The sequence below is a fragment of the Littorina saxatilis genome, linkage group LG4 (assembly GCF_037325665.1).
Source record: "Littorina saxatilis isolate snail1 linkage group LG4, US_GU_Lsax_2.0, whole genome shotgun sequence".
NCBI lineage: Eukaryota > Metazoa > Mollusca > Gastropoda > Littorinimorpha > Littorinidae > Littorina > Littorina saxatilis.
The window spans coordinates 20,678,694-20,693,246 of NC_090248.1; the positions used below are offsets into that span (position 1 = coordinate 20,678,694).

The following is a 14,553-nucleotide window of genomic DNA, read 5'->3' on the forward strand; positions in this document are numbered from 1 at the left end:
TTCTGTCTCTCTCTTTATGCTCCGAGCATGACGGTTCTTGCTGTGTTGTTTTCCTCAGCTTTCAGAATTCAGCCTCTCATCTTCCTTCTCTTTCCCTTTCTCTGTCTCAACCTCCCGGCTCTCTCTTTCCCCTCATTTCCCTTCTACATCAACCCCTTATTCCCATCAGACGCCCACCCCGCCCACCCCTCCCCATCTTTTACCCGCCCCTCCACCCTCTTCCCTCCCCACCGCTACACCCCTCTACTACCTCCATCCCCACTTTTCAGAATTCAGCCTCCCTTCTTCCTTCTCTTTGTGCTTTTCTGTCTCCACCCTCCTCTCTCTTCCTGCAACCACACCCTTCTTCCCACTCTTCTACCCACCGCAGCCCATCATCCCACCTACCCTTTTAACATCCCCTTTTTCAATCCCCGTTACCCCCCCCCCCCTTCCCATTACTCCCCTCATCGTCCCCAACCCACCTCTCCCTTTCTCAACTCACCTGGGCCAGCGTCACTCTTCACCACACCGAGGAAAGGGATCTTCCCGCGACGCTTCGCGCAGAACACGCTTGTTGCGACCACCAGCAACAGCAACACGCACAGCAGAGCCAGCACCACCACAGCGGCAACAAGGCCACTGCTGTTCCCTTCCCGTCGTACAGGCAGAGGAGAGACGTCGGGAGGAGTGGGCGTGGTCTTGGAACCCTGCCCACAGACATCTTCGCACGGGGTCTTGTACTGACAGGAGGAGCTGATACTGGTGATGGGCTGTCCCACGGGGTCGTAGAACACCAGGCTGTTCTCCCTGAGGTTCAGGGACCCCTTGAAACCCTCGCCGGAGTTGGGGTCGGGATCGTACGTTCCCACCTGAATGTCATAAAACAGGGGCAATGAGTCAGACGGTAGAACTAAGTTGCATTCCTCAAAATGAACCCTTCACAACCTCTGCAGCATTCTGTGTTAAATGACACATTCAAAAATTGCTCAAGCCGCTGATTGGGTTGCATGTTTCCATTCGAATATCACAAAACAGCTAGAGGCAATGAGTTAGACAGTAAATCTAAGTGGTTTTCAGCAAAAAAGAACATTGTATACATACAACGTATGATTTTTACCTTTACATAACCATAGTTGCCATTGTGCTTTTGAACATTGTGAATGGTGAAGCCAACTTTTCCATTCCCGTCATCCAGGTAGGGGTTGAAGGGAAGTTTCTTCTGGTCTTGCAGTGTTACACCTTTGATCAGAGTCGTCTTCGTCTCGGCTGTCAGGCTCAGCATGCAGGTGGCAGGGTTACTGTGAAAGAAACCATAATTCGTTGAGGATATAACACACAATTGCCTCAACTTTTTAGAAATGCGAAAACGACGTAATCAGAAATTTGAGAAAAAGGACACAAGAAAATGCCCCCAAGTATGTATATATTATGTACTTGTGTCAATTTTTATGAAAGCCCATCTAGTATAGTTTTTAAGATATTCTTTCCACACACAGACAGACTCAGGCCTTCCTAGCAAGACAAAGTTGACATAATCTCTCGCCATCCTTAAACTTATTCAGTCCAATATTGACTGAATGTAAAAAATACTTTGCCTGTACTGTGACGTACACCAACTATTTCATCACTACGATGGTGTTGTCTGTGTTCAGTCTGTTTTGTGCGGGCATGTGCGCGAATGTTGCATGTGGTATTACCAAGTGATGTGTATTATATCAATTTGTTTGTTTGTTTGCTTAACGCCCAGCCGACCACGAAGGGCCATATCAGGGCGGTGCTGCTTTGACATATAACGTGCGCCACACACAAGACAGAAGTCGCAGCACAGGCTTCATGTCTCACCCAGTCACATTATTCTGACACCGGACCAACCAGTCCTAGCACTAACCCCATAATGCCAGACGCCAGGCGGCGCAGCCACTAGATTGCCAATTTTAAAGTCTTAGGTATGACCCGGCCGGGGTTCGAACCCACGACCTCCCGATCACGGGGCGGACGCCTTACCACTAGGCCAACCGTGCCGGTTATTATTATTATATAAATCATGGTATTACACAGGGGTATACTGTGTAGTATTGCCCCACTTATCCATCTTCAGTTTACTCACGAATCATTTTCGCATTGGCTATTCAGGGCTGTGGTGACGCTGGCTACTGCATTGACTGTTTGCACGACTTTCTGGTCTACGGCAAGCTCGAGCGCTTCTGCGTCACCCAGTTTGACGTCACGACACATGGTATTGTGGGAGTTGGTGAAGCCGCCTGGGAGGTTACACTGCAGTTCATTCTCCCAGAAGTCTCTCATCCAGGGGAGATCATTGTCAGTCGTCAGCCCTTTGAGGTAATCCGCCATCTTGACATCGCCTGCTTCTCTGTAAAGATGTGTAATGTTAAAGTATGCTTAAAAAAATTAATAGATACTGGTGCAGTGCACGGTAGAGTATTACTCTTGGATTCAAGAAATGAAATTGTAACAGTTTATACTTTTGCTTGTTTTGTTTGTTTGTTTGGTGGGTGGGTTGTTTTTGGTTGTTTTAATTTGTTTTAGTTCTGTTTATGCAAGTGTTTGTTGAGTGTTTTTTAAAGGGCTGTTTGAAATATTTTTCTTTCTCCTCGACCCACCCATTCACACACACAACACACGATCTTACAGAATGTCAGTATTTCTCGTTAACTAATCTCTGCTTTCTTTCATTTCAATCTACATGTAGAATAACCTGCTTATTATGCCACACACACACACACTGACACACACACACACACACACACACACACACACACACACACAACACACACAGAAAAATAGCGAGAGAGAGGTACGGCAGCCTGGCAGACAGACAGAGACACAGACAGACCGAGACACGGACAGACAGACAGACAGACAGACAGACAGACAGACAGACAAACAGACAGACACACACACACACACACACACACACACACACACACACACACACACACACACGCGCGCGCGCACACACACACACACAGACAGACAAAGAGGGGAGTTACTTTGTTGAATCCACAGTAAGAACCACTGAGCCTCTGGCGGCCACGCCTCGTCCACCCTGCAAGGTGTCAGTATTCACGCCCCACGCTTCGCTGGCTAGGAAGACCAGACTTTGTGTCTGACCCAGCCATTCGCTTACTATGGCGTCGAGAAGTTTGATGGCAGTAGACTCCAGAACAAAAGTTACAATCACGATGACGTCCCTGTTTCTGTAATAAACACAGAAGGAAAGGTGCTAATAGCAATGTTTCAAATACTATTATTGGAGTACATGTATTAAATAAAGCATTTGTAACTGACATGCACGCTGCCACACGCAGACTCTCATGAGTAGGTCGTATTCTTCTCACCAGGCATATTTTCAGACGTCGTAATTGAGATCAAATCGTGTAAAATTACCAAAGTAAATGCACCTTGAAAAGCGTGAGCACTTCCACAAAGCAGCTTGCATGTATCCACCTGCAAATCCTTGCTGTTATTGTTTCTATTGCGTTAACCTTTACGTTACCGTTTAAAATGACGTCATATTACATAGTGACTATCATAATCATCTCATTGATGACATCGTCCGATCATTTTGTTATGTTATATGAAGTCTTATATCGCGCGCGTATCTCCAGACTCGGACTCAAGGCGCAGGGATCTATTTATGCCGTGTGAGATGGAATTTTTTACAAAATACATCACGCATTCACATCGACCAGCAGATCGCAGCCATTTCGGCGCATATCCTACTTTTCAAGTCACGGTCTATTATTCCAAGTCACACGGGTATTTTGGTGGACATTTTTTATCTATGCCTATACAATTTTGCCAGGAAAGACCCTTTTGTCAATCGTGGGATCTTTAATGTGCATACCCCAATGTAGTGTACACGAAGGGACCTCGGTTTTTCGCCATCAGTAATATATCACTTCATTGCGTCATCAGTGATTTCACTTCATGACGTCGTAGGTGATCTTGCTCCACGACGTCATCAGTGACATCACTTCATGACGTCATCAGTGATCTCACTTCACGACCTGCTCTGACGTAGCTTCATTTTCAGTGGGTCTGCTCACCTGAGGTTTGCCAGCTTCTGCCTCAGGCTGCCTTCGGAGTCTCCCACGTTGACAGGAAGAGGATTCTCCACGCAGATGCCGGCCTTCTTAGCGAGCTCCTCGAACTTGCGGATCCCCCTCAGCCCGTAGTTGTTGTCTTGGTACAAGGCGCCCACGAAGGTCACGTTCATCTCCTGCACGAGCTGCACGAGCGCGCTGGCCTGCAAGGAGTCACTTGGCACGGTGCGGAGGAAGAAGGGGAAGGCGTTGTTGTCGTCCAGGTCGGGGGAGGTGGCGGAGTAGGAGATGGTGGGGATCTCCAGCGGCGTGAGGATGCTGAGCATGCTTAGGGTGACGCTGGACGACTGCGAGCCTACCACGGCCACCACCTTGGACATGTCGATTGCCTGGAATGAGAGATTGAGAGAATCCACTTATAAATCGAATATATAACCGGAGAGTGAACAAGCAGAAGGTGACAACCGAATGACAACACAACAAACAGATGAGATAAATGTTCACCTCATTTCTTTGAATGAGTTTTCTCTGAAATCCGTCTGCTACCCGAGTGCCATTTTTAGTGATTGAATGAGCATCAGAAACCAATAATAGATATTTTTTGGAAATAACTCTGCTGAAGTTTTTCATTTTTCTCGTGATGCTCTGCTAAGGCATGTTTACACTCTCGCCTCACTTTCAAAGAATACAATTGTAGCATAATTATAGAAACCCAAACAGAGGTTTTTTTTTCTGAATTGAGTCCGCTAAATAGGAGTTTTAAAAAAATTAATAATTAACAAAAACAAAAAACACACACACACATACACACTCACCTCTCCATTAGTCGGATCTGTCAACGTAGTTTTGCCACTGAACAGATCAGACATCAAAGCGCTGGCCGTCAGCTTGTTGTAGCAGTCATCCAACACCAGAGCGCCAAACCTTTTCCCATTCGCAGGCCCTGAATTCATTGTCTCCACAGTGTGTAGAAAGGCAAGGAGAGCAGCCACAGAGGAGCTCTGGTTGCGGTATTCGCCGCACGAGAACTTCGCCCCTGGAGAGCTGATGGAGTACAGACCCAGAATGATGACGTCACCAGGCCGATATGCGTAATGAATGACGTCAGATTCCTTGCATTCTTGGCAGTCGATGCCGCACTCGGACGATAGGACGCTGCCCATACCAGAGTTGGGTTCGATGGTGAGAGACCCGTTGCAATACTCGCCGATCTGAAATTGACGAAGTCGTTTTGTGATTGACATAATCAATGTTTAACCACACCGTGCTGAAACTCCTTCGCATTTGCGAAGATAATAAGATGGAAAAAAAATAACAACAAAAAACCAATACGACCGTGTAACACTAACAGAACTGGTATCACTTTACTTGTATAGCAGCTATTCTTCAAATCTAAGATTTATGAAAATAAATGAATTGGGTTTTACCTCTCACCTATGACGTTAAGAACTACACGCACACGGGGGGGGGGGGGGTGTATATTCCTTTCTACTCATTCACGTTTTTTGTGTGTTTTTGAAAAAAAGTATTTTAAACATAGTGACACCTGTATGTGTTAGTGGTAAGACGTAAAGTTTAAACAACCCATGCAGTGTTCCAATAAACTAGACACTTGAACAGTTTGCATGCAATAAAACCATCTACAGACAAGCCATTTTGTCCTATCAACACTGTTACCTTCGTCCACTGGCTAAGGGAAGCAGAGTTGATGAAGTAGAGCGGACTGCTAGCCGGCACAAAATCCCTGAACTCATCGGGAACAAGCATGCGGCCTTTCTCCACAAACTCACGAGGCAGACGATCCTCAGAGAACACCAGCGAGTAGTTGAGGGCCTGGGGCTGAACCAGCTTCAACAAACCCTCGTTAACAGCCTCCAGCATTGCCTGACACACTCCCGAGGATCCTGCGCCGCAAGACTTCTCACTGGCGTCGCTAAGCAACGCTGCCAGAGAGTACAGCGAGTCCATAGCTGCTGACAAGTAGTCAACCTTCTTCACTTTATCCCGAAGCTTGCACTTGCTGACGGCTGAGGTCGTTTCATAGCAATGGTGATTATCTCTGAGGTACTCCGTCGCCAGGGCCTCCCAGTACGGTCCCAGCTGCCGAGGGTTGTCGAGGGCTTGCAGATAGAAGTCCATGACGTCGTCTAGCGGGGAGGTGGCGGAGGAGATGGAGACGTGCTTGCTGGTGTATTGCTGGATCTTGTCTGCTATTGAGAGAGACGTGCCCACCCCGTCACTGAACAACCAATGAAGCTTGTCCACCTGTACCAATACACAACATAACGCAATCAACAACAACAAGAGGTTATGATGAGCAGGAATCGAAAAGAAAACAAGTCGCGTAAAGCGAAATTACTACATTTAGTCAAGCTGTGGAACTCACAGAATGAAACTGAACGCACTGCATTTTTTCACAATGACCGTAGTCCGCCGCCCGTGCAAATCGCAGTGAAACTGACGAGCTTGTTTAGCGCGGTAGTGGTTTCTCTGTGCTGCTTAGCACGCTTTTCTGTACCTCTCTTCGTTTTAACTTTTTGAGCGTGTTTTTAATCCAAACATATCATATCTATATGTTTTTGGAATCAGGAACCGACAAGGAATAAGATGAAATTGTTTTCAAATCGATTTCGGAAATTTAATTTTGATCATAATTTTTATATTTTTAATTTTCAAAGCTTGTTTCTAATCCGAATATAACATATTTATATGTTTTTGGAATCAGAAAATGATGAAGAATAAGATTAACGTAAATTTGGATCGTTGTATACAAAAATAATTTTAATTACAATTTTAAGATTTTTAATGACCAAAGTCATTAATTAATTTTTAAGCCACCAAGCTGAAATGCAATACCAAAGTCCGGCCTTCGTCGAAGATTGCTTGGCCAAAATTTCAATCAATTTGATTGAAAAATGAGGGTGTGACAGTGCTGCCTCAACTTTTACAAAAAGCCGGATATGACGTCATCAAAGACATTTATCAAAAAAATGAAAAATATCTGGGGATATCATACCCAGGAACTCTCATGTAAAATTTCATAAAGATCGGTCCAGTAGTTTACTCTGAATCGCTCTACACACACACACACAGACAGACACGGACAGACACACACACACACACACACACACACACACACACACACACACACACACACACACACACACACACACACACACACACACACATACACCACGACCCTCGTCTCGATTCCCCCTCTATGTTAAAACATTAAATCAAAACTTAAATCAAATGTAAAGAATGACATCTGTTAACAAAAGCGGATACAAAACAAGTCGCGTAAGGCGAAAATACAATATTTAGTCAAGTAGCTGTCGAACTCACAGAATGAAACTGAACGCAACGCAACGCAGCAAGACCGTATACTCGTAGCATCGTCACTCCACCGCCCGTGGCAAAGGCAGTGCCCGTGGAATTGACAAGAAGAGCGGGGTATTCGTTGCGCTAAGAAGGATAGCACGCTTTTCTGTACCTCTCTTCGTTTTAACTTTCTGAGCGTGTTTTTAATCCAAACATATCATATCTATATATTTTTGGAATCAGGAACCGACAAGGAATAAGATGAAAGTGTTTTTGAATTGATTTCGAAAAAAAAAATTTGATAATAATTTTTATATATTTAATTTTCAGAGCTTGTTTTTAATCCGAATATAACATATTTATATGTTTTTGGAATCAGCAAATGATGGAGAATAAGATAAACGTAAATTTGGATCGTTTTATAAATTTTTATTTTTTTTTACAATTTTCAGATTTTTAATGACCAAAGTCATTAATTAATTTTTAAGCCACCAAGCTGAAATGCAATACCGAACCCCGGGCTTCGTCGAAGATTACTTGACCAAAATTTGAACCAATTTGGTTGAAAAATGAGGGCGTGACAGTGCCGCCTCAACTTTCACGAAAAGCCGGATATGACGTCATCAAAGACATTTATCAAAAAAATGAAAAAAACGTTCGGGGATTTCATACCCAGGAACTCTCATGTCAAATTTCATAAAGATCGGTCCAGTAGTTTAGTCTGAATCGCTCTACACACACACACACACACACACACGCACAGACAGACAGACAGACACACATACACCATACCCTCGTTTCGATTCCCCCTCGATGTTAAAATATTTAGTCAAAACTTGACTAAATATAAAAAAGCAATTCAAGGCAAATCGTTAGTGGGTTGACGAATAAAGAACACAAACGAAGCTTTGAGTATACATGTATTTATTTCTAGTATCATAAGGCGCTTAAAATTATAGTAGGATTTGCGCCCAATATGATTTCATATGTATCATTATCACTCAATTGGTTTTATTACAAAGAAAAGCGTTTACAAGGAAAGAAGAACTGATATCAAAGGGACCAAGGAAGGACACGATGAAAGAATTCACATGAGTCAATTTCCCCTACCCCCCCCCCCCCCTTCTCCCCCCCCCCCTTCTCCCCCCCCCCTTCTCCCCCCCCCCCCCACCGGCACCACCACCACTTACACAGGCATACACATCATCTGAAGTAAAATGAACAATTTTTGTTCCACGCCTTGTTAATCAACCAGTTCTTTTCCTGGGCACTTGTCAGGTAACAGACCTTGTCACTCTGCCAGAAATGCAGTTGGTTGTTTACACCTAAAACTACACACACACACCTGGGCAGCGCGACTATCGCTGCTAGCACTGCAGTGGGAGGAAGCCATCCGCATTACCCAGTGATGAAAATGAAAGTGAGAAGAAGAAAAACATTAAATATATATACCTATATATAACAGAAGCTACCATTCAGAGAGTGGTTTGCTTCTTAGTTGGATACCATGGGTTGACAACTCTCGCCATCAGTACAACCTGACCACTGATGAGAAACAATAGTGTCGAAACACGTGTCTGGTCTAGGTACAAAAACAATGGTCCTCCTCAGGACTAGATGTCCTTGTGATACGTCCCCCACAAAGGGACTTTGCATTGTAAATCTCGGTCCCCCTTGAGGAGGGTCTGATGCTCCCAATAGGCTGTCTGTGAAGGGATACCTTTTTATATTTAGTCAAGTTTTGACTAAATATTTTAACATCGAGGGGGAATCGAAACGAGGGTCGTGGTGTATGTGCGTGTGTCTGTGTGTGTGTCTGTGTGTCTGTGTGTGTGTGTAGAGCGATTCAGACTAAACTACTGGACCGATCTTTATGAAATTTGACATGAGAGTTCCTGGGTATGAAATCCCCGAACGTTTTTTTCATTTTTTTGATAAATGTCTTTGATGACGTCATATCCGGCTTTTCGTGAAAGTTGAGGCGGCACTGTCACGCCCTCATTTTTCAACCAAATTGGTTGAAATTTTGGTCAAGTAATCTTCGACGAAGCCCGGGGTTCGGTATTGCATTTCAGCTTGGTGGCTTAAAAATTAATTAATGACTTTGGTCATTAAAAATCGGAAAATTGTAAAAAAAAATAAAAATTTATAAAACGATCCAAATTTACGTTTATCGTATTCTCCATCATTTGCTGATTCCAAAAACATATAAATATGTTATATTCGGATTAAAAACAAGCTCTGAAAATTAAATATATAAAAATTATTATCAAAATTTTTTTTCGAAATCAATTCAAAAACACTTTCATCTTATTCCTTGTCGGTTCCTGATTCCAAAAATATATAGATATGATATGTTTGGATTAAAAACACGCTCAGAAAGTTAAAACGAAGAAAGGTACAGAAAAGCGTGCTATCCTTCTTAGCGCAACGAATACCCCGCTCTTCTTGTCAATTCCACGTGCACTGCCTTTGCCACGGGCGGTGGAGTGACGATGCTACGAGTATACGGTCTTGCTGCGTTGCGTTGCGTTCAGTTTCATTCTGTGAGTTCGACAGCTACTTGACTAAATATTGTATTTTCGCCTTACGCGACTTGTTTTTCTCTCTCTTTCTCTGCTAAGAGATTTTAACAAATCTCGGAAGAAAGTCTCTGCTGACTTTCAATTGTTTCTTTCACAATTTGTGATGTTATATATATATATATAATTTATTCTGAGCGGCGGAGACACACACAGAATAAAGGATGACCTCCCTTGCTCATGACGTAATTTCTCTGCATTCTCGCTCTTGACGTCATTCTATATATATATATATATAGCTATTCTGATGAACACGTGGGGGAATTCGGGGGCTGTGATTGGATGGTCTCTTCCGATCATCAAAGCATAATGCGGCGGAAGTCGGCCATTTTACTCAATATCCAAAAGCATATTGTCGATAACAAAGACGCATGGTTCCGGTTTCTTCCACGTGTATTTAGTACACGCATACCTCGCCAGGTTTGTTTCTGTGACTAGTCGACAGACGATGCCATTTGCATTGTGTGTGTTTTTGTTGTTGCTTACTGTACATGACATACATTACGTGTAAAATCCAGTTCTTTAACAGGCAACAAACCTTGCAATGTTCCAGAAGCTGCAATCTGAAGCGACCTATCTCTGATTCTAGCAGACGATCTCTCCAATGTTTAACACAAAATCAGCAAACTCTCCTGTCACATAGAACGTCCATTGTATAGTGCAATGTTGAAATGAAGTTACCGGTCTGAAACATTTAGTCGTTTCTTTTGAGACAATCCTTGTTCTCTTATCATCTACAGATTTACCGCAGTCTTCACCACGCGAATTCCCAACAGAAGTCAGACTTTCGAACATACAATATACGTAGGCAAGCATGATACGTCATGACGTCATATGATTCCTAGCATATTGACGTAATGCTAAACATCCGGTTATCTCGAGTTTTCTCCGTAATACATGTCCGTGGGTTTTTCAATGTTCGGTTATTTCCGTGGCTTCATGCGGAAAGGGAACCGTCGTCTGCAATCAGCGACATGGACCATTCTGGTAGTTGTTGCTGACAAAAACATGATTTTAACACAGAATTTAATGTCAGAATAGCTATATAAACGCCATTGTGTATATATAGGGTCCGATATTTAGACTCGACCAAGTATAATGCGACTCGTCTTCGACTCGTCGGCATTATACTTGTCTCGTCTAAATATCGGGCCCTACTGCTACGCTGAAAACACAATAGCTGGTAATATTTACACTCACTTTAGCCTGGTCGTGCCATCTGCTGCGGCGCTCGTTGATCATCTGGAACAAAATGTCCGCCTCTCTGTCATGGCCGAAGTACACTATTCCCAGACTGCCATATCGCGTGTGCCCAATGTCGATCAGTAGCTCCCTCACAAACTTCTCCATATTGTCTTCCAGGCTGTTTTCAGAATGGATGAAGGATTTTTCTTTGAACACGCACACCCCGGCTCTGGCGGCCAGTCTTTTGAATTCCTGTGCGGGGAAGGGAGAAGAAAGCAACATTGAATATGATGGAAGAATATGTTTGCGCAATATTTATGGCTAAGGTTAATTCTCTCTCTCTCTCTCTCTCTCTCTCTCTCTCTCTCTCTCTCTCTCTCTCTCTCTCTCTATCCTTGGCGGATTATGACATTATTCAGTTATTCTGCAGAAAAACCAAAATGCTGGAGAAAAACTGTCTTTTCTGCAGCATTTCTGCATAATGTCATCTTTCGCAGAAGCAGCGTTTTTTTCTGCAGCAAAACATTTTACTGCAGTAAATTTGAAATCAAGAATGCTGCAGTAAAACGGTGCTGTTGTTTTACTGCAGAAAACCTGTTTTTATTTTTTCTGCAGCATTTTGTACTGGCTCTTGGCGGATTATGACATTATTCAGTTATTCTGCAGAAAAACAGAAATGCTGGAGAAAAACTGTCTTTTCTGCAGCATTTCTGCATAATGTCATCTTTCGCCGAAGCAACGGGTTTTTCTGGAGCAAAACATTTTACTGCAGTAAAATTGAAATCAAGAATGCTGCAGTAAAACGGTGTTGTTGTTTTACTGCAGAAAACCTGTTTACACTTTTTCTGCAGAATTTTGTACTGGCTCATTATAATGTTGGAGCACGCGAGCCCCCCTCTGTCGAGAGATGGACTCATCCAGAATTACCAATAGTTACAAACTATTATACTATCCCAGGGGGCGACGAATACAAACGCTACTTTACAAGGTCGTTCGTTTTTCTCCAGAAAAACTGTGACAGACTATTCTGCAGTAAAACAACATCACCGTTTTACTGCAGCATTCTTGAATTCAAATTTACTGCAGTAAAACTGTTTTACTGCAGAAAAAAACGTTGCTCTCGCGAAAGATGACATTATGCAGAAATGCTGCAGAAAAGACAGTTTTTCTCCAGCATTTCGGTTTTTCTCCAGAATAACTGAATAATGTCATAATCCGCCAAGAGCCAGTACAAAATGCTGCAGAAAAAATAAAAACAGGTTTTCTGCAGTAAAACAACAGCACCGTTTTACTGCAGCATTCTTGATTTCAATTTTACTGCAGTAAAATGTTTTGCTCCAGAAAAACCCGTTGCTTCTGCGAAAGATGACATTATGCAGAAATGCTGCAGAAAAGAACGGTTTTTCTCCAGCATTTCTGTTTTTCTGCAGAATAACTGAATAAAGTCATCATCCGCCAAGGATATTTCTCTCTCTCTCTCTCTCTCTCTTTATATTTAGTCAAGTTTTGACTAAATATTTTAACATCGAGGGGGAATCGAAACGAGGGTCGTGGTGTATGTGTGTGTGTATGTGTGTGTGTATGTGTGTGTGTGTGTGTGTGTGTGTGTGTGCGTGTAGAGCGATTCAGACCAAACTACTGGACCGATCTTTATGAAATTTGACATGAGAGTTCCTGGGATTGATATCCCCATACGTTTTTTTCATTTTTTTGATAAATGTCTTTGATGACGTCATATCCGGCTTTTCGTGAAAGTTGAGGCGGCACTGTCACGCCCTCATTTTTCAACCAAATTGGTTGAAATTTTGGTCAAGTAATCTTCGACGAAGCCCGGGGTTCGGTATTGCATTTCAGCTTGGTGGCTTAAAAATTAATTAATGACTTTGGTCATTAAAAATCGGAAAATTGTAAAAAAAAAAAAAAATTTATAAAACGATCCAAATTTACGTTTATCTTATTCTCCATCATTTGCTGATTCCAAAAACATATAAATATGTTATATTCGGATTAAAAACAAGCTCTGAAAATTGAAAATTTTCATCTAAATTTTAATTTGATTATATACTTACCCAACTCACATCAAGCAATTTACTCCAGTTTAGTGCTAGGACGCTGAATAGCATCGCCTTGGTAACAAGGGGAGGTCACCCTAAAAAAGAGCTACCTTGACCCCTTAACATGACAAAGTCACGCGTGACTTCCTGACCTTGCCGCCATCTTTGAATCATTCAATCGAAAGCGAACATAGAAAAATTTCCCTCTTTTTTAGGAAAAAAACCCCCATAAAAACCCCAAAAGCGGGGCAGGCGGGCGGGTATCAACTATGTGAGTTGGGTAAGTATATAATCAAATTAAAATTTAGATGAAAATTTTCAATTAAATTACATTCTTATCCCAACTCACATCAAGCAGAATGCTAATGAAGGAGGTGGGGAAACAAAATTCCACTTGTCCAGCAGCGACAATGGCTGGTAGGGAGCTACTGCCACCATGACGAGTGCTGGCCACATCTCGCAGGTAAAAGTTGATGAAAAACGCCCTGCGATTTCCAGTAGGCAGCGTCTAAGACCTCTGCCAGCACGCCTGAGCGGAGGACTGCCAGAGAAGTAGCCCAGGCTCTGGCTTCATGAGTTCTTGACAACTTCATAGGAAGGACAGAATGCCCAATCCCAACTTGTCTGTGCCACCACGCATACGCTTGTTTAATAAGCGTAGAGACCCATCTTACCAAAGTGACCCGCGACAAGTCCTTGCTCCTTTCAGTGTCAACTGAGATGAAGAGCAGTTTTTGGTCCCTAGACCTAATGGGCGTGGTACGGGATAAGTAGCTGGTAAGAGTACGAACAGGACAATTGACCATATCAGGGTCACCAGACGCAAGAATCCTACTTAAAGGAGGAATGCGAATAACAGAGGAGGACAGACCTTGTTTTTGGTTTTGGCAAGGAACTCCGGCCGAAATCTTAAAACAAAAGAGCCATAGCTCTCAAAAGAAATATCCTTAGCCAGGCCTGAAAGAGCGTGCACCTCACCGCCTCCACGGGCAGAGGCTAACAAAACGAGGAACAAGGCTTTACGAGTCAAGTTAGCTAAGCTCGCTGAAGCTAAAGGTTCGAAATCCGAAAAGGCTAGAAACTTGAGTACCAAAAAATAAGTCCCACGCGGGAAGAGGGGACTTAGCCTTCGTAAAACCAATCGCTGCCCCCTTAATAACACTAGCAATTACACCGCCCAGGTTAATGCTATGCCCTAATTGCTTCAGAGTAGAAGAAATGGCTGAGCGCCTGACTCTCAAAAAAGAAGGAGCCAAGCCCTGAGCAGCCAAACACGAGAGATGATTTGCTACATGCATAGAGCGAGGTGAAGTAGCAGTAACTCCATTCCCCGAGCACCACTTTGTCCAAGCTGACCAGTGT

General features: G+C 43.2%; 1 protein-coding gene across 1 annotated transcript in view; it reads right to left on the minus strand.

Annotated features, from left to right (window-relative positions):
* Nucleotides 1-14,553, minus strand: part of LOC138964203 (uncharacterized) — a gene marked incomplete in the record, with an annotated part of 28,675 nt that overhangs the window by 6,554 nt on the left and 7,568 nt on the right. The window contains 8 exon segments of the mRNA XM_070336099.1: nt 485-851; nt 1,100-1,280; nt 2,090-2,353; nt 2,994-3,200; nt 4,053-4,438; nt 4,865-5,260; nt 5,727-6,314; nt 11,153-11,389. Of these exon segments, the coding sequence (XP_070192200.1) occupies nt 485-851; nt 1,100-1,280; nt 2,090-2,353; nt 2,994-3,200; nt 4,053-4,438; nt 4,865-5,260; nt 5,727-6,314; nt 11,153-11,389 (2,626 nt within the window).